This window comes from Schistocerca gregaria, chromosome 5, assembly GCF_023897955.1.
Source record: "Schistocerca gregaria isolate iqSchGreg1 chromosome 5, iqSchGreg1.2, whole genome shotgun sequence".
In the NCBI taxonomy this organism is placed as follows: domain Eukaryota; kingdom Metazoa; phylum Arthropoda; class Insecta; order Orthoptera; family Acrididae; genus Schistocerca; species Schistocerca gregaria.
The window spans coordinates 427,979,677-427,999,741 of NC_064924.1; the positions used below are offsets into that span (position 1 = coordinate 427,979,677).

The following is a 20,065-nucleotide window of genomic DNA, read 5'->3' on the forward strand; positions in this document are numbered from 1 at the left end:
CAGAATATTCAGACTTTGAGACCTAAATTTCAGTTTACTTCAATGTTCATATCAAACAGTTTCTTAGTTTTTTCAGTATATTGACAGTTGATAGTTTTCTCTGAAATCAGTGAAGTTGTGTAAATATTTAGTGTGAAGTAATTTGTAAAACAGTAGCTGAGTACTATAAGAGGAAGAACAATATCCTTTTTTTCAAAGTAATTGATTGCACATTATTAAAATGTAATTTTATTCCATATCACTTCAAGTTTTTTGTCTTAAAACTTTTGATGTTCTACTTGTATGAAGCACACTATAAACAATTAATAAAATTTAACTTCTGTTCAACAGTGGTATAAAGATGACATATTTTTCAAACAAAAAAGTAATAGTTTAATAGAAAGCAGTTGTGGCAAAACAAATTCCACCACCATAAACTTTATTTATTACCTGTAGTATGAAAGCTCCTCTGTTTGTGTCCACAGTTTTGAAAGTAGTTGACTGGCTGACTGATATGGATGTTATATTAAGCGAAGACAAAATTTCATCCAATACTTTTCCATCACGTGATCTTAAACCATTGATGGCTGCTATTACTTTAGGACTATGTTGATCAGTGATCTTATTTGAAAAAGTTTCTAATCCTGCAGCTAATGTCATCATTCTCACCCGTGCACTGCAGGTATCCAGTAAAATGGCTCCTATTTCAATACTTCCACTTAAGGTCTTTTTTAAATTACCATTAACTTTTTGTAGTGCCCACAGAAATGCTTCTAGTTGTCTCACAGCCTCAGTATCAACTGGAGCATCCTGTCTGCATTGAATAAGTGAATCAGCATCAGTGCCATTATGAACAGGAAGTACAAATGCAATATACATATTATTCTGTGACTTGAGAAGTATTGTATAGTCTTTCTCTTCCATATATGCCTGAGTCACAAGTTTCCTTGTCTCCACCTTGTGTACATTTTGAGCATAAACACTGTAGTGTCTGCCTGAGTCTCCACGGTCATGTCTGATTTGAGAACATATACTGCAGTCTTGTTCACCATTCTCATCCACAGGACAAGCAACAATTAAGTTAGGCAGAATCTCTTCATTTACTAAATGTGCACCACTGGCTGAGTTGAACAGCATGACCTGTGACAGAAACCAACATAAAGTAATTAAGATTTTTTGTGTTTACCACACACTGTAGTAAAATTAAGCTCTTATTCTACAGTGGAAAAGAAGATACTGGTAGATATTAAATACTATTAGGAGAGAAAACCAGTTATCAGATAGAACAGGGTAGATATTAAATACTATTAGGAGAGAAAACCAGTTATCAGATAGAACAGGGATTTTCAAACTGTGTGTCGTGGCTCCCAGGGGCATTGCAGCCTTACAGCAGGGGCATCATGATAGATTCTACAAAATAATGATTTGGTTTATTTGGTGTCTAAGTAAATAAAAGCATGTGGGCCATGGCAGTTGAATCATTCTAAGTAACTTGTTTCTTTCTATTTGGCAACAATCAGGTTAAAGACTAGTTCTATCAGTGGCAGGTCTTTTCAATTGTTGTTTGTCTTCTGTGAAATTTGTTTCTCTGTCAGTATGGACAAGTTTTTCAGTGTAAGCATAAAACATGACATTTCAAGTGTATGCTGCAGTTCTAAAGACATAAATAGAAGACAATGCAGGAATTATAGTTGCTTTAAATTCAATTTCATGTGTATTACTGCTGGAAATGAAAAATGTCCACTGTGTGCCACTTGTTTCAAAGTTACAGCTAGCGAAAAATCTTCCTAGTAAAATTAAATGAAATTTGTAGTCGAATTGTGATAGTTAAGTAAACAAATCATGAGAATATTTTTCCCACAAGTTGAAAGAAATGCTACAAAAAATATTTTATCCAAACAACCTACAATTCCTACAAAGTCTTTTGTACAAAGTTGCCAACCATGTAGCCAAAAGCAAGGAGCCAAGCAGGAAACAGGGTTCCTGTGTCCCAATATTGTAGGGATTATGGCTACTTTTCTATACTTGACCCATGTCCCCATACAAGTATGACAGGATACCCTCAAGTTCCTATTTTTTATTTACATTTACACCTTTTTTATATCATATACCACACTTTTGAATTTCATATTCTTCAGTTTATGAACTTTCTGTTGGAAGCCAAAGAAAATATGTGTAAAATACACAAGAGAGTAACAAAACAATGGGTTTTAAAGTCAACTGTTTGCTGCCCCATTTTCATAATAATGTTGTAGAGTTAGTTGTATTTATGGAGTGACTGACTGAAGAACTGCTGACACACTATCACTGTTCTGTAAGAGCAAAACACATTATCAGTACATATTTTCCAAAGTCCAAAATGATAAGTAGATTAAGTGGAACGATGAATAGTAGTGGAAGTGAGCGTAGTGATGACAATGCTGAATCTACAAGTTCCAGCCCCAGCCCATTGATTTTCATCAATGTATAAGGCAAATATTGTTAAGTTTTGTTGTGAGAATAAGAACTGATGACAGTTAGTAAGAATTGCACATTTCACATACTAAGTGCTACCTTTTGATTGAAATGTCCCAACTTTTGACTTGCCAAAGGTGGCAGTGCCCTGAATTTTGACCTGCCAAAGGTGGCAACTATAGTGGAAGATATTTCACCAGTTGCTCTGGACATGGCATCTATTTATGACAGGTGAGTCAGCTGCCATGCAACTAAGCTGTGTGCTTTTGTCATATAATACTAGCAGTACTCGAATACTTGGTAGAATACTTGGTAGAGGTGACACACACAGCTGGTTGAAAAATTCAAAGATTAGTTGTGAATCTGTTTTTCACAGTGATGCACATCTAATTAGTCACATACAGTTTATACATGGCAACATACACTGGAGTTCCAAAGAAACTGGTATAGACATGCATATTCAAATGCAGAGATATGTAAAGAGGCATAATACACCATCCGGCTACAGAGGAGTATTCCCCTTGTAACACAGTACCACCCAGGACTGGAGCAACTAAATTACATTCTCTGCCAGGGTTCCCATTACCTCTCATTGTGACCTGAAATGAGATATGTCCTGTCCACTATCCTTCCCATCCCTTCCACACTCGTATTCTGCCATCCACCGAACCTACACAATATACTCGTCCATCCTCACACAACCCCTGCTCCCAATCCCTTACCTCATGGCTCATACCCCTGCAACAGACCTAGATGCAATACCTGTCCCATACATCCTCCCACCACCACCTACTCCAGTCTGGTCACTAACATCACCTATCCCCTCAAAGGCAGGGCTACCTGTGAAACAAGTCATGTGGTCTACAAGTTAAGCTGCAACCACTGTGCTGCATTATATGTAGGAATGACAACAAACAAGTTATATGACCACATGAATGGCCACCAACAAACTGTGGCCAAGAAACAAGTGGACCACCCTGTTACTGAACATGTTGCCAAACATGGTATCCTTCATTACAGTGACTGCTTCACATCCTGTCCCATATGGATCCTTCCCACCAACTGCAGCTTTTCTGAACACCAGCTTTTCTTAATTGCACAGGTGGGAACATTCCCTCCAATATGTCCTGCATCCCCATATCCTCCCGGCCCCAACCTTTGTTAGTCTCTATCCTCACACATCCAGCCACTTCCCTGTTCTCATTCCAGCACTACAGCACTACACAGCCGTCTTTCCACCACCACACCTAGTCTTTTTATTTCTCTCCTTTTCTGCTACTTCCTCCCCCCTCTCCACCTCTCCCCTGCCCTACCTGGAACCTGCAGTACTTCACTGTCTGTCACCCCCACCATACTATCCCTCCCACTCCCCACCCCAGACTCTCCCTTACCCCCACCCAGTCGCCACTCCCATCATGCACTGGTGCTGCTGCTTTCATTGTGGTTTCAGTTGCCTGAGACTGCAGTCATGTGTGTGAGTTGCATTTGCATGTGTGTGTGTGTGTGTGTGTGTGTGTGTGTGTGTGTGTGTGTGTGTGTGTGTCTATAGTTGATGAAGACCTTAATGATCATAAGCTACAATCGTGAGAGTCTTTTTGTTGTGTCTATCTGCGACTCAGCATCTTCGCTATATGAGGAGTAGCAAGTGTCCTTCTCATAATATTGTTATGTCAACTACTCTTGTTCATTTTATTTTAATTGCATCACACATATATAGCTAGTCTTTTTCAATGCGGTAACCTTATTTGGGTGAGTAATAGTTTAAGATGTGGTGGATGAGGTATGAGAAAGACACCAAAATTAGTTACTCTTGTTCATTTTTTAAAACTTTAGTTAATTTACCCAAACTTCAAGTCAGACTTTATGAGCAAAAGGAGCTTGTGTTTATATTCTGGTTGAGGGATCCATGAATGCATAAAGTTTGAAACCCACTGATATAGAATCAGTATGGAGAAGTAAGTTCTTGATTGCAGCTCAGCTTCCAACTAGTTGCATAGGATAATCTCTCTCTCACTTGTCCCTCCCCTTCCCCCTCCCCCCTCCTCTCTCTCTCTCTCTCTCTCTCTCTCTCTCTCTCTCTCTCTCTCTCTCTCTCTCTCTTCCTGACACATCATCAGTATTCCTACTTTTGTAGAAATGACCAGCAGACTGGCATATACCTACTTTGCTGCAAGCACTGCACAGCTTTTGTGCTGTTCGCAAACCAACTGTCCATTGTAATGAAGGGTCACTGTACCCAAGAGTAAGATTGACCAGTTGGTGACAGACCTTAAAGTGTAGAAAATGTGATTAAATCCTACATCTAATTCTCATCATATGTCATCTGCACTCTTCCATTTAACTCTTGACTTTCTCAATTGCACAGAAGGGAAACGCCTCTTAAACATATTTTTTGTCCTTGCCCCCTTACCCCTCTTTCAGTACTAGGCTCAGGAACCAATGATTCGTGTCCTCCACCTAATACTGTCCCTTCCCCAGTTCCAAGGATACCTTGATAATTTTCACAGATGATGATCAACAGCACCAGTAAACTGTTCTGGATTTCATGATAAATTATTACTCAGCTGTAGAGAAAATCCAATATTTTACAGTCAATTTCAGTTTTAAAATGTGGACATCTTCAGCTGTCCTATATATAAAAATCTGAATAATTCCTGGATTACGGTAAGTACTTGCATAGAAATTGACATTAGTTGTCCTTCATTTGTCCATTCTTGGTTTCAGAAACATTGATAACTTTGTAAATGTGCCTGGATAAAACTGGAGGACAGCCATTTATTTAAGTCCTTGTTGTCACTCTCGTTCCTCCTCTACACTATCTTTGCACATATTCCTGCCCCTTACATTAATTATATTGCTAGTGTAATTACACATCCCTCAATTCTTTTTGAGTTTTTTCTATCATTCTGGATCCTTTACTGCTTTAACATTCCTTTCTCAATAGTCTGTATCCACATTTTACATCTCACTCTCCAACTCCTTCCCAACATAAGTGTGGGCAATGTATCACTGTCTTTGTTCATATACTCATTTATTGAAAGGATCCCTGATTGCATATTCCTTTTCCCCTACCCTGCTCTCCCTCCTCCTTCTTGCCTATAATTCCATGCATTCAGCTTATCAACCTGACATGAGCCCGCCGTCTATCCTATCTGGAATGCATAATCTGTAGATGATGTTTGCCTGGCTAGGGGCAGGGGGCTGAGGTGGCAGGTGGGTGGGGATGTTAAATGTATATGTTTGATTTGATCAAGTATACAAGTTAAGATGTTAAGCTGCAGTCATCAACAGAATATATATGTGCCTTGTAGGTAAGTATTAACTTTTTCTCATTCTATTGCCTTTATTACTTTTCTACACTTATGAAAATGTTATTACTTCAGGCAAACAGTAGTGAGAAAAGAAAGACTACTACAAAATACTTTAAGCAATTAATCAGTTGCTTTCTCTCTACAGAAATACACGATTTTTAGAAACCATATGTGTCTTAAGTAGAAACTAAAAACACTGAAGAGAAACGAATGTAAAAAAATGTTTATAAAATGTATAGCTATTTAATTGTTGTAAATCACCTTGGTTAACTCAACAGAATCATTTTTCTGTAAGGAATTCTGGTACTTCACAAGCACAAATGTGTGAAACTTTCTTTGCTCTTCCTCAGTTTCACTTTGATTGAACACTGCAGAGTTCTTTAGGACTGGCTCAAAATAATTTTCCAAGAACACATTTCTTCCAAGGTCCATCATTTCTGGGCAGAAGTCATCATGTTTATTGAAACATGCAGATTTCCAGGCCTGTTCTAGAGCTTGAGCAAATACAAGGACTGTGTAGCTGGAAGAAAGTACAGCTCTTGTTCGTAATGCAATATGTAGTGAGTCCTCTGTTGTATTACGTATCTGCTGAAGGTACTGAAAAAGCCATCTGTCCTTCTGTGAGTGTGTCTGTGACAAATTCTGAAACACATAATTACTTCAGAAGAAAGTCAACTTAATAGCTGCAAATATGAATCATTGCTTTTGACATTTACCTTCACATGAGCTTTTCTATTTTCCCAGTAGTCCTCAAATGCTGGCACATAATCAGGTAATAATGTCACAGAGTAGACATCAAAAGAAGTTTCATTTATTAAGGATAAATCTTCATGTGTTAGAAGGTCAGAAAAAATGAATTTATTCTTCTTTTGTTTGCTATCAATAACATGTGACAGGTTTCCAGAGTGTAGATATGTACGGAAATCTTTCAAAAAAGAGTAATAGTTGGAGAAACTCATAAGAACCACTATGGGAAGCTGCAGCTTTAGGACAGACAACATAGACCCATAAAGCTGCTGATTTTTTGTAACAGTTTGTCTATCAATGTCACTGTTTCCCGTTTGAGGGGCAGTGTGATATTCCTGGGCAGAGACTATGCAGAAGTCATCACTCATTGTTGTTAAGCTGATAAATGTATGGAGAACGTTTTTACTGTAGTCATCGGTACCATGCACAACCATCACATGATTCCATTTCAAATGTTTCACCATTGCTGCAATAGCCTGTAAAAAACAGCAGATTTAATACAATGCCAAACTGATAAATAAGTTACACAAATGTGTAAAAAAATTTAATTTTGATTTTGCCATATATATTTTCTAATAAGTTACATGTATATAACTTAGGGACAGAAAGGTACTAACATAAAGATTTTTAAAAAAGTTATCAAGAGTATACACAATATGTTTATCATTTACAGGCATCATTATAACTGGAATGTTAGTTTAAAATAATTAATGATTAGACTAAACTAACAGAAAAATCATAACACGTGAAAGTATATCACATTGTGGTAGCAACATATTAATGGTACCAAAAGTCTTTTGTGCTAAATTAATAATGGTGAAGTCTTATTACAATTACTGATATTCTTGAATGATTTGGAACCATACATTATGGATACAATAAACCACAATTTTATGAAAAAGGTACATACTTGAGACAAAATTATTTATTCAGAGGTATGAACTTCATATTTGATGAGAAAACTTTGTTGTCATTGGCCTAATATGTTACGAAGTCATCAGTATTCAATGATGTCAAGGCCATTCGCATTTACATTTGTATTCTAGAGGATACTATGCAGCATGCAGAAGGTCGTACTTCATATCAGTGTTAGCCACACTGTGATACTACACTTGTATTTTAAGTGAAGGGGAAATTATTCTTTTTCTGCCTTCGTGTGTCCTATGGTCTCTCTTATCTTGTTCTCATTGCTTGCAAGGTATGTAATGGGACAGCAGAATGGTTACAAAGCCTAGCATGAACAACAATTCTTTAATTTTATTATGAGAAGGAAAGTTGCTACTTGCAATATAGCAAAGATGCTGAGTCGCAGATTGGCACAACAAAAAGATTTTCACACTTAAAGCTTTTGGCCAGTGGCCTTTGTCAACAATTGACACATATATGCACACAAATGCAACCCACACACACAACTGCAGTCTCAGGCAACTGAAACTAGACTGAGACTGCAGTTGTATGTGTGAGTTGCATTTGCATGAGTGTGTGTGCTATGTGTGTCTATTGTTGACAAAGGCCATTGGCCGAAAGCCTTAAGTGTGAAAAATCTTTTTGTTGCGCCTATCTGTGACTGAGCGTCTTCACTCTATGGTGAGTAGCAACTTTCCTCCTCATGATATTGTTGCATTCCGTCCTGGATTTTCCATTGTTTGAGATCTCTAATTTTACTATACATGTTTTAGTGAGAACATTAGCTTTCTCTAATTTCCCAATGCATCCCCATTACACATTAGCATGAGCTATATGACCTGTTACAATGCTAGTAGCATGTTTCTGAACTAGTTCACTGCCTGTTGTCAGACCTTCTTCATAAGCAATCCTCAAGCAGTACTCTAAAACATGTTCACCCTAGTGTCTAGTATACAGTTTCCTTAACAAATGTACTATACTTCCCCACCAGCACCCCAAAAACTAATTCTTTTGTCTTCTCCATTACTGGCTTCAAATGTTCCTTCTATAGCATAAGTCTATAACATGAGCCCTAGAAATTTAAATTTCAAAAGTAGCATGGGAATAGGTGCTTAGTTTTAAACACAAGATCTTCTTACTCCTTTTGCTTTTCCAATAAAAGCTTAATTCTTGGTGCTTTATAAGATATAAGTTCACCTACCTTTTGTGCCGTTGTGTATTATTTACTTTTCTCCCCATCTGCCTTCCATCTTCTCATTTCTTTAAATGCCTCTTGGCACTCATTTCCCCACCTTTTGTAAGGTAGTTGCTCTATGATTTCACATTGTGTCTTCCTTCACAAAACCCTTGTTTTTTAATTCATCTATTCCCTCCTTCTTTCATGTTCTGATCTTTGATTCACATTAATTGATGTGCTCTAATTCCAATACCACTGAGTGTGGAATTCATATGCTGATTTCATACACTTTAACAGTATTTATTAGCTTCTTGGAAAATAATATCTTATCCATTGTATTAGTTGGCTATTTTATACGGAATCCGCATATCTTTCCTTTGTTCTGATGATATGGACAAAATCCATCCCTCTATCATATTTCTATTTTTAGTCACAAAACAGTTGCTTTTAAATCCAAAGGTTCTTTCATTCAGCATTTTTTTGAAGAGTCAGTTGGATACGACAGCAGGAAAATCTGGAGTGCAACTCTAGTAAGAGTGATCTGCAGATATTTTCCCTTCAAACAAAGGTGCCATATGGCTAAGCAAATGTGATATCTAACTCAACATGAATGACTCCAAAAAAAGTCATGATATAAATGAACACAGAAGTCTCCTCTTCACATATGAATCACCATTTAGCTTGGAGAAAAATTCTTGCCTTTCTACATCTGGAACTGGGAGATGTTAAAACCTGCAAATACTGTGAAAACTAACTGATATTGTCCTGTTAATGATCTCATCTGAAGCAGCATCAAGCTACAAGCAAATATATTACTTAACATGTTTTTCAAGGATACTGTGATAGTGTGACAGCAATGATCCATAGGAATTACCCATTGCACTATTATGTCAGTCTTATTACATTAAACTTTGAATTGGGTTCCATCTCATGGATGATAATACCCACCAACACAGGGCTGACCTCAAGGACAAGTATCTGGAAAATGAAGTCACCATGGATCTAGAGTGGCTAACTCACTCCCCATACTTGACATAATTGAATATGCATCGACCACACTAGGGATTACTGCAAGTCATAATGCACAGTCCAATCTGAAATATGAATAACCATAGTGTATCCTATATTTCCATGATAGGGCATCCCACTCCATAGAATCTACACCATAAGCAGAAGGATATAAAAAAAATTCCATTCACAGCCCATGGCTGTTTTTCTAGTATACCTTGTACCTATCACTGTGCCACATCTCACAATGCTGCCAAGGCTCCTTTCGATACCTGTGTCTTTTCTTGATCATTGCTCTGAAGGACCTCACAACTTATGGAAATAAGAGTAAAACAGGTACGATATGAATTATTGGTGATTGCAGAAAAATAGTTAATTATTAAAGTATAAGTTGGTAATTAATATTAAATGTCAATTACTTGCCATGCCCCTTTCACTTGGTGTTATATACACAGCACTCAGTTCAAGAGGTATCACTGGTATGCTAAATTTTTTGAGAATGCTTTGTACTTCAACATTTTGAGTGATGTGAGATCCATCAACTATCCCCAATCTTACATCAGAAGTATTTGGTTTTGTTAAATTTTCTCCTTTAAGTTCAGGAAGAAATTCACTCAGTTGTGTCAATGCTACCCATGGCCTCTCACAGCTGTCAAATGCCTCTATACCTTAAAATAAACATGACTTTCCATTAGATTTACGCATTCAATACATATGTACACTAATACAAATACAAGTTGTAAATTAGTAAAATGAAATGCACCTGTTTCAATCCACTTTAAGCAATATTTGAAAAGATGACAGCTCTCCAAACACAATGGATGCTTGAAATTTATTGTGCATAAAAAAATTAGCTTGGATATACCATGTTACAAATACAGTCACATTACTGACATACTTGTTTTTATGATAATGCACCAAAAGAAAGAGTACTAAAACATGGAATAATGCAACTTGATAGTTGGTGATTGACTTAACATGTGTTACAATCAGATTTGAATTGAAGAAAAAGGAAATTATGCCACAACTTGACTAAAGGAAGGGATCAGTTAAAATGACATAACTGTCAGTTTGCTAATGAAGAGAGATAGGGAGGGAGTCCAAATCTTGAACACAGTAAGCAGGTTCAAATGGGTATAGGATGCAATATTTATGCAGAGATGAATAAGCTTCTAGTCAGTGATAAGAAGCTCCTGAATGCAATTTTTAAAATGTTATCCTTTGTGGATGTGCTAATTCTCTTCAGAAATCTCTAAAATTTGTTGTCACGTATCATGATTTATTTTATAGTAACAGAAATTCCTGATAGAAAGCAAAAATATGTAGTAAAGGCAATGAGCCATCAACAGGCACATAAACATGATTGAAAATTTATGTTACTTATTTACTGAACTTTATCACATTAATGTCATTTTTCAGATAGATCCAATTTTAGAAAAGAAAGTTACTTCCTTTATTGGTAGTTGTTCATAAATACATCTACAATTCTTCTTTAAACCAATATAAATGGTACTCATTAGCTTAATATCAGAATTTACAAATGTTCTTTTTTAGAATTGTGATGTGATGTGATGACAGAGCTTATATGGACAACATAGAACTAGAAACAACTTAGGTCATTACACAAAATATATTTGTTCTTAAGAAAGACTCAGATTATTAAATACACCCACCCATTCGGCCATGACTTCCATGGTAATGTCTGTTCAGATGCTAATTTCAGCACAGAAATAACACCCAGTATTGCAACTGCCATCACTTCTCTTCATTCCTCTACGAGCCCTGTTTACAGACTAATTTCTGATATGAGAGACAGCTCCAGAGCAATCAACTTTTTTAAAAATAAAGTGTATTCCTCTTGTCATGAACTAGTGCCCTGGCCTATTACATGTCAGTTAGCTTTTTCTCGAAGGTTATCACAGTCTGAAATGAAGCAGTGAAATTCTTCTTCTCCCCATATTTTCCAGAACAGTATTTAGTAATCTCTGCAGCATCATCATCATCATCCCTTGTTTCTTCTTAATCTATACTGATACTTGTGATTATTCTCAATGCAAAATGTGTAACATACATCCCACTTTTACCAGTGGTACAATTTCCTCCTTCAAGGGTTCCTCTATTATGCCCTCCTCTCTTCCCCTAATAGTCTTTGCCATTGGTTCCTACTCCATTTCTTTGTTAGTTCTTTCTTGGTTTGCTTCTTCTTTGTAGTTTTATTCTGCTGTATTGCTGACCCACTTTGCTTCAACTGTTACAGCCAATTAGGATATCTTTTTACCAGTCAGGATAACGTTGTATCACTTACTACTTCTGTTTCAAATGGCTGGCACTCTATCTATTTGCTTTATTTTGTGCTAAAGAAACAGTTTTGTTATCTGTGTGAGCTCTAATTCATATTTCAGTTGTCTTTCCACCTTCTGACAAGATCTTGAGCTTACGAGTCTTCTAAAATTGCATTTGACAATAGTGGTTGAAACTGAACAATTCCAGGTCAATACTAATATCTAGATATTTCAAAGTTAAATTGTAATCATTATTTCCTTTTGGAATTGCTGACAGTGACCCACTGCATTAGGTATAGAAAAAATACTGTGTGTGTGTGTGTGTGTGTGTGCGCGCGCGCGCGCGCGCGCGAGCGCGCGAGTGAGTGTATACCTTCCCTTTTTCCCCCTAAGGTAAGTCTTTCCACCCCCAGGATTGGAATGACTCCTTACCCTCTCCCTTAAAACCCACATCCTTTCTTCTTTCCCTCTCCTTCCCTCTTTCCTGATGAAGGAACCTTGGGTTGCAAAAGTTTGAATTTTGTGTGTGTGTTTGTGTTTGTTTGTGTGTCTGTCAACCTGCCAGCACTTTCGTCTGGTAAGTCACATCATCTTCTTTACAAATGTCTGCTTGTGTCTGTGTATGTGCGGATGGATATGTGTGTGTGTGTGTGTGTGAGTGAGTGTACACCTGTCCTTTTTTCCCGCTAAGGTAAGTCTTTCTGCTCCCGGGATTGGAATGACTCCTTACCCTCTCCCTTAAATCCCACATCCTTTCGTCTTTCCCTCTCCTTCCCTCTTTCCTGAAGAAGCTACCTTTGGTTGCGAAAGCTAGAATTTTGTGTGTATGTTTGTGTGTCTATCGACCTGCCACCGCTTTTGTTTGGTAAGTCCCATCATCTTTGTGTTTAGATATATTTTTCCCACGTGGAATGTTTCCATATAAAAAGATGATGTGACTTACCATACGAAAGCGTTGCCAGGTCTCTTTGCCTTTACAAATGTCTGCTTGTGTCTGTGTGTGTGTGTGTGTGTGTGTGTGTGTGTGTGTGTGTGTGTGTGTGTGCGAGTGTATACCTGTCCTTTTCTCCCCCTAAGGTAAGTCTTTCCACTCCTGGGATTGGAATGACTCCTTACCCTCTCCCTTAAAACCCACACCCTTTCGTCTTTCCCTCTCCTTCCCTCTTTCCTGATGAAGCAACCATTGGTTGCGAAAGCTTGAATTTCGTGTGTATGTTTGTGTGTCTATCGACCTGCCAGCACTTTCGTATGGTAAGTCACATCATCTTTGTTTTTAGATATATTTTACCCACATACATTTTTCCTCTTGACTTAAGCCTAAACAATTACAGTTTGCTCTTAAACGATCTTGCAATATGGTTAACAACATACCAAGTGTTATATTAGGCAGAAAGGATCTGCCACCATCTTCATTGAGATTTTTTGCCATCCATGACATAGCTTCAGACATTATTACTCCATTTACACTTGTCTGCCCACAGTCATACAACCCATTGCCTTGCTTGTGTATGTTGAGAAAAGCTCCTGTTAAACAGAGATCATGAGGATGTCACATTTTAAGACGAATGACTTCTGAATCTAAGGCAACTAGTAAGTAATAGGTTAAAATTTTTAGGTGTAACAAAAACCAGCTAAAACATTACATTTCAAATATTAGTATACGTCATGAGATACTTTCTTAATATAATGCTATGAGAATTATAATTTCTTCCACAGTTTTCGTAAATTACTTCAGGCAAATGCTGGGACAGTTCCTACCATAAGGCCACATCTGAAAACCTGCCGCATCCCTGTCAAACTAGACCTATAAGTATGTGAATGCCTGTATATATGAATTCTGTTATTTTCATTGTTCTTATATTGCAATACCATGGCATGTCCAACATCATTACAAGAGTGATCTGTGGGCAAATAAAACTACTGCTGCTACTATTGGCCACAGTTTTCTGATTCTTTAATATTTTTGCTATATCATGTTATTTAGACACTACCAAAGATGATACATGTAATCAATCATGATCTACTGCTCCAATAATGAAGGAGAACATAGAACATTTAGTGATGCTGAATACATGAAATTGATGCTATAATAATAAATAACCATCATTAAGCTACTGTGTTGTATTAGTACATAGATATCTGATAAATGAACATAACTAGATTAGCAGAACAGTTGCTACTTTCATAAACACTAATTATCTGTGTAACACATGCAATGCAATTCAGATACTCATGTGTATTATGAAACACTTTCCTAACACAATTCACTGTTTCATCATGTATATTAAGTATCAGCCTTTTGTGTATTACTGTCTGCCTCTTAATTCCCTTCCTACAACAATAACTGTGAAACTTCTGTTTGCTAGAAGTAGGCATGTATCTACTACTCTAATTACATTAATGTTTAACAGGTAACTCTGAAGGGGAAAAACGCTTTCATTTGAGGAAAACCATAAGTTGGCAATTATTTTTTGTTTTAATTTTGGATGTGGTATTCACAGCAACTTATCCTTTTTTTCTTGTAATCTCACTTTTCAACATGTTGCCTCCATGCACATCATCCTATACTTCAGACATGTGGCTGATTCAAAGTCTGACATCTTCTGGACTAAGTTACATTACATTATTTTAATATTTGTTCCATAGATCATGAATACGACATTTGGTAGAGATGTGTAATCTGTTAGTTTAACATAAGTTTGCTTTACAAAAATAATTATTTTTTTACCAATTGGGGCTAGTAGGCACCAGCCTAAAGCCCCCATGTCTTTGAGGGAGCCCATACTATGCTGCAAAAACATTACTCCTGGAAGGCAGGCTGATCCGTCGTAAAAGCAGAACTGGTGATGAAAACTAACAGCCAAGTTATCTCCAAAATTAAGGTGGGAAATAAAACTATAACCAACCCTGCTCTGATTTCAGAATCTTTTAGCATTTTTTTTATATAAATGTATCAAAGTCAGTTGGAGATGTAGATGGTTATACCGAAAAAGTACAATTAGGTCAGAAGGTGGAAGAATGCTTTAACAAATTTAAAGAAATTTCAGCAAGAGATATACAGAACACTATATTACAGCTCAGGTCGAGTTTCAGAGAGGTTCAGGTCATACTTCACAAAGAGAAAACAAAGAGTAGTTACATCATCAAGCAAGGGAAATTTCTTCTCTGAATGGATGATTATTTCACAAGGCATTCCACAAGGCTCAATTCTGGGTCCAATTTTAGTCTTACTTTATATAAATGACTTGCCACTAAACATAAATTCACATTCAGTTTTATTCTCTGATAATACATCTGCCCTCATCAAAAGCAATCACTCAGAACAAATTCCCTCAGCTGTCACAAATCTACTAGACAGTTTAGAGAACTGGTTCCAACTAAATGGGTTAAAATTGAATATTGGAAAAACACATTTACTACAGTTTAAAACTAAAAACTCTATGATACATGAAATTCATATTACCTGCAGAAACCAGGAACTAAAAGAATCAGATTGGGTTAAATTTTTAGGAATACATTTGGACCAAAATTTATCCTGTTCTTCACATATAGAATACTTAACAAATAAGTTAAACAGCCTGAACTTTGCTATGAAGATTTTGTTATATTTGACTAGCATGGAGATAAGAAAAGTATTTATCACAGCTATTTTGAAGCTGTTATAAGGTATGGTATTATCTTTTGGGGTAATACAAGCAAAATCATTAGAATATTAAAATTACAAAAATCAATTGTTGGAAATATGTGTAATGCAAGACCAAAAGAATCTTGTAGCTCACTGTTAAGAAATCTAAGAATATTAAGAGCCCCCTGTTTGTACATCTATGAACTGATTATTTTTGTATTTAGTAACCCTATGTTATTCATAGACAACTATTTTAAGCATCAATACAGCACTAGGAATCAGACATATTTCATGCTTCCTACTTACAGATTAAAGTTATATGCACAAACCCTAGAATATATGGACATGAAAATCTACAACACGCTAAAAAAGAAACAGATAAACAGCATAGAGCTAGGGCAAATGAAACCAAAGCTGCATAAGTTATTAGTGTTGTTATATATTACTTTATAATACCTGTAAACTGTAGGTTGATATATTGTTTTTGTAATACTGTATATACAAATTGTAATTGTAATGTAAATGTCATGTTGACGGGTCCCTAGTACATCAGATCTGTGACTTGACTTTGTATGTTAGGGGATAATAAGAATTCTGATTCTGAGTCTCAAATAAATTCAGCATGTCTAATAATAAGTTAGTTGGTCACAGATGCTCCTCCTTAGATTTCAGGTTTTAGAACAGTGATCCTGTCCTCACCATATTTCCTTTTGAATATTTCTATGCCACTTTAGTTGGGAGTTCTGTAATACTTGTTTTCTTGCAAAAGAACTTTATAGAATTAAGTACTTAATGGGTATTACTGTTTCCTCATTTATTTTATGTCAGCAAGAACATTTTGTATTTCAAAATTCAATGACCTGAAGACTCCAGAAAAATTGTAAACCTTACATGTCTACATCAGTTAGAAACTAAAGTAAATACAATGAAATTTTGAAAAATTATGCAATTTGAATTTCCCAGTAATATATGAGTTTTTATTCCAATTTCATTCAGTGCAAATCACAGTTTATATTCCTGTCTTTGATTGCAGTTTGTAATTCAGTTGTGTAGGAATATGTTCGGTCAAGATAGAGTGCCAAATGCAGGTGAGTCACTCATGTACACTTTTGTATCAGGGAAGAGTTAGGGTTCATGCTTGATACCATGTTAATCAGTATTTATTTCATGACTTTATATTTGCATGTTGTTTCAAATATGTTGATTTCTAAACTCTGTGAGTGTATTTTCTTGTTGTCATATGTTTTACCATGTGAGTTTAATTTCAGTTCTGAGGACCATTGTAAAACCATTATTATTACACCAAGTAATTCCAAAATTCCTTCACCAGGGAAGACGAATGGAATATTCCAGAATTTGAAACATGAACAGCTGCTAGCCATGAGTTTATTAGAAGTAGATACGTTAGGGGTGGCGAAGCAACTCAAATCGCTTGATATGGGCAAGTCTTCAGGTCCAGATTGTATTCCGATTAGGTTCCTTTCAGATTATGCTGATACAATAGCTCCCTACTTAGCAATCATATACAACCATTCGCTCACCGATACATCTGTGCCTACAGATTGGAAAATTGCGCAGGTCGCACCAGTGTTTAAGAAGGGTAGTAGGAGTAATCCATCGAACTACAGACCTATATTATTGACGTCGGTTTGCAGTAGGGTTTTGGAGCATATACTGTATTCAAACATTATGAATCACCTCAAAGGGATTGATATGTAATCAGCATGGCTTCAGAAGACATTGTTCTTGTGCAATGCAGCTAGCTCTTTATTCGCACGAAGTAATGGGATCACAAGTTGATTCCGTATTTCTAGATTTCCGGAAAGCTTTTCACACCGTTCCTCACAAGCGACTTCTAATCAAGCTATCGTCTCAGTTGTGCGACTGGATTCATGATTTCCTGTCACGAAGGTCACAGTGTGTAGTAATAGACGGCAGATCATCGAGTAAAGCTTAAGTGATATCAGGTGTTCCCCAGGGAAGCGTCCTGGGACCTCTGCTGTTCCTGATCTATATAAATGACCTGGGTGACAATCTGAGCATTTCTCTTAGGTTGTTTGCAGATGATGCTGTAATTTACCGTCTAGTAAGGTCATCCGAAGACCAGTATCAGTTGCAAAACGATTTAGAAAAGATTGCTGTATGGTGTGGCAGGTGGCAGTTGACGCTAAATAACGAAAAATGTGAGGTGATCCACATGACTTCCAAAAGAAATCCTCAGGAATACGATTACTTGATAAATAGTACAATTCTCAAGGCTGTCAATTCAACTAAGTACCTGGGTGTTAAAATTACGAACAACTTCAGATGGGAAGACCATATAAATAATATTGTGGGGAAGGTGAGCCAAAGGTTGCATTTCATTGGCAGGACACTTAGAAGATGCAACGAGTCCACTAAAGAGACAGCTTACACTACACTTCTTCGTCCTCTGTTAGAATATTGCTGCGTGGTGTGGGATCCTTACCAGGTGGGATTGACGGAAGACATCAAAAGGGTGCAAAAAAGGGCAGCTCGTTTTGTATTATCATGTAATAGGGGAGAGAGTGTGGCAGATATGATACGCGAGTTGGGATGGAAGTCATTAAAGCAAAGACAGTTTTCGTCATGGCAAGATCTATTTACGAAATTCCAGTCACCAACTTTCTCTTCCGAATGCGAAAATATTTTGTTGAGCCCAACCTACATAGGTAGGAATGATCATCAAAATAAAATATGAGAAATCAGAGTTCGAACAGAAAGGTTTAGGTTTTCGTTTTTCCCGTGCGCTGTTCCGGAGTGGAATGGGAGAGAGATAGTATGATTGTGGTTCGATGAACTCTCTGCCAAGCACTTAAATGTGAATTGCAGAGTAATCATGTAGATGTAGATGTAGATGTAGATGAAGTAAAATGAAGAAGTGTTGAATTTCAAGTCATTGTCAAAATATGTCAATAAATGGATGTATGTATAGATCACAACAATGCAGCATTCATTTCTAAAATTAAAAGCGGGGTCATTCCACTTACACACTATTATTTCAAATAGCATCAATTCAATGTGGATTCATAAACAGATGGATATTAGAAATGTTTGTTCTTGGGACACATTCTTTTTCAAATGTGTTGACTGCACTATACTAGTGAGTTTTCTGCTAAAAGAGAGTAATTGTCCTAAAGTGCAGTAACTAACACTTTCAAGATAATTCATTGTGGGTTTATGGACAATTGAAGGAATCGTGGTCGCATCCTGGACCCACATGCTCAAAGCATTTGTTGTTCCCTAAAAGATTACAGCAATACAAAGTACCATCTGAATGGCTTGCCAAGAAATACAGTAAATAAATGATGGCACTTCCCTCAGGCTTTTCGAAACTTCAGTTTGGTAAGATAAGTGAAGGATTCCCTATTGTTTTCCGTGAAAGTTGGATGCATAGTATCTTTTAATTTGACATTTATTTTATACGTTTGCTTATGCATCGACAATGTTTTGGTAGTCAAACCACTGCTTATGATATGTCCAACATTCAGTAAAACTATGTCACAGCAATATTTTCATATGAAAACTGGGAGATAGTAGTCTGTGTGTAGACAGTACATCTGTATGTGTATCAGCTTGTCTAGATGTTAACCACAATAAGGACATATACACAGACACAAAAGAACAACCAAAATTTATTTATTACCTGAGCAGTATACACAAAACAAAGTACAAATTATGATCAAGTCCAAACAGCATGGATGTACAAAGAGGAGTAAACTGCAGTTCAGAAAGTCAAAAATATGAGCTGTCTCTGTCAGTGACTAAGTTTAACACTCAAAAAAATCTTGCCACCACATGACATACCATTCCCACCTGTGTCTCCCAACCCAACAAAGTGGAACTCTGGGAATGTGGAGGTACTTATGACGTACAACCTGGCTGGCCCTTGCACTAACTGAAGATGGTATTTGCCAAACAGGAGAAATGTTCAACTGAGGTGAAAGTTACACTGGTAAGGATGTCAGCCATAGGTCAGCTGTGTCCTTTGGCACAGGCAGTGGTCCATGAGTGCTGCATTGATTTGATGGATTGTCTTCAGGTAGGCAGGCTTTATATTCCCTAATGGCACCATAGTAGGGTTGCCATTTAGGAGAATTTTCATTGTGTGTTCATGAATGGCCAGTATTTCTCTATCACATATGCTCCACTTGGTCTAGGAGACAGTCAGATTTTGAGAAAAAAGTTAGTTCATTGGTGATCGTTCCTTTTTGGGAACCATTCATTTTTACCTGTTCACCATTCCTTTCTCATCTAATTGTGTGCTATATTGGATTTAGGTGAATTCCCAGAAAAATATCAAGTACACAACAAGTATTACTTCTGCATGATCAAGTCATTGATTGCCTAATGTAGACAGATTCTTTGCTTCACTTTTCTTAGCTGATGTTTTCTCAGAAACCATCACAATAAATGGTTGGTATGATAGGCCAAAGACTGCAATCCAGGCAGAGTGAAGCCAGGACAAGCTGACAGAAGTACAGATTACGGAATCTGTTTATGTTCTAATGTGGATAACACCAGTCATCGTTCATTTTTGAGGGAAGCTCACAGTCAT

The 20,065-nt window shown here is 36.9% G+C and overlaps 1 protein-coding gene across 1 annotated transcript in view; it reads right to left on the reverse strand.

The window, feature by feature from the left end:
• Positions 1 to 20,065, reverse strand: part of LOC126272561 (uncharacterized) — a 219,285-nt gene that overhangs the window by 96,111 nt on the left and 103,109 nt on the right. Inside the window, exons 3-7 of the mRNA XM_049975483.1 lie at positions 13,236 to 13,388; positions 10,006 to 10,250; positions 6,461 to 6,967; positions 6,006 to 6,386; positions 430 to 1,119 (exon numbers count right to left, since the gene is read on the reverse strand). Of these exons, the coding sequence (XP_049831440.1) occupies positions 430 to 1,119; positions 6,006 to 6,386; positions 6,461 to 6,967; positions 10,006 to 10,250; positions 13,236 to 13,388 (1,976 nt within the window). The remainder of the gene's footprint in view (positions 1 to 429; positions 1,120 to 6,005; positions 6,387 to 6,460; positions 6,968 to 10,005; positions 10,251 to 13,235; positions 13,389 to 20,065) is intronic.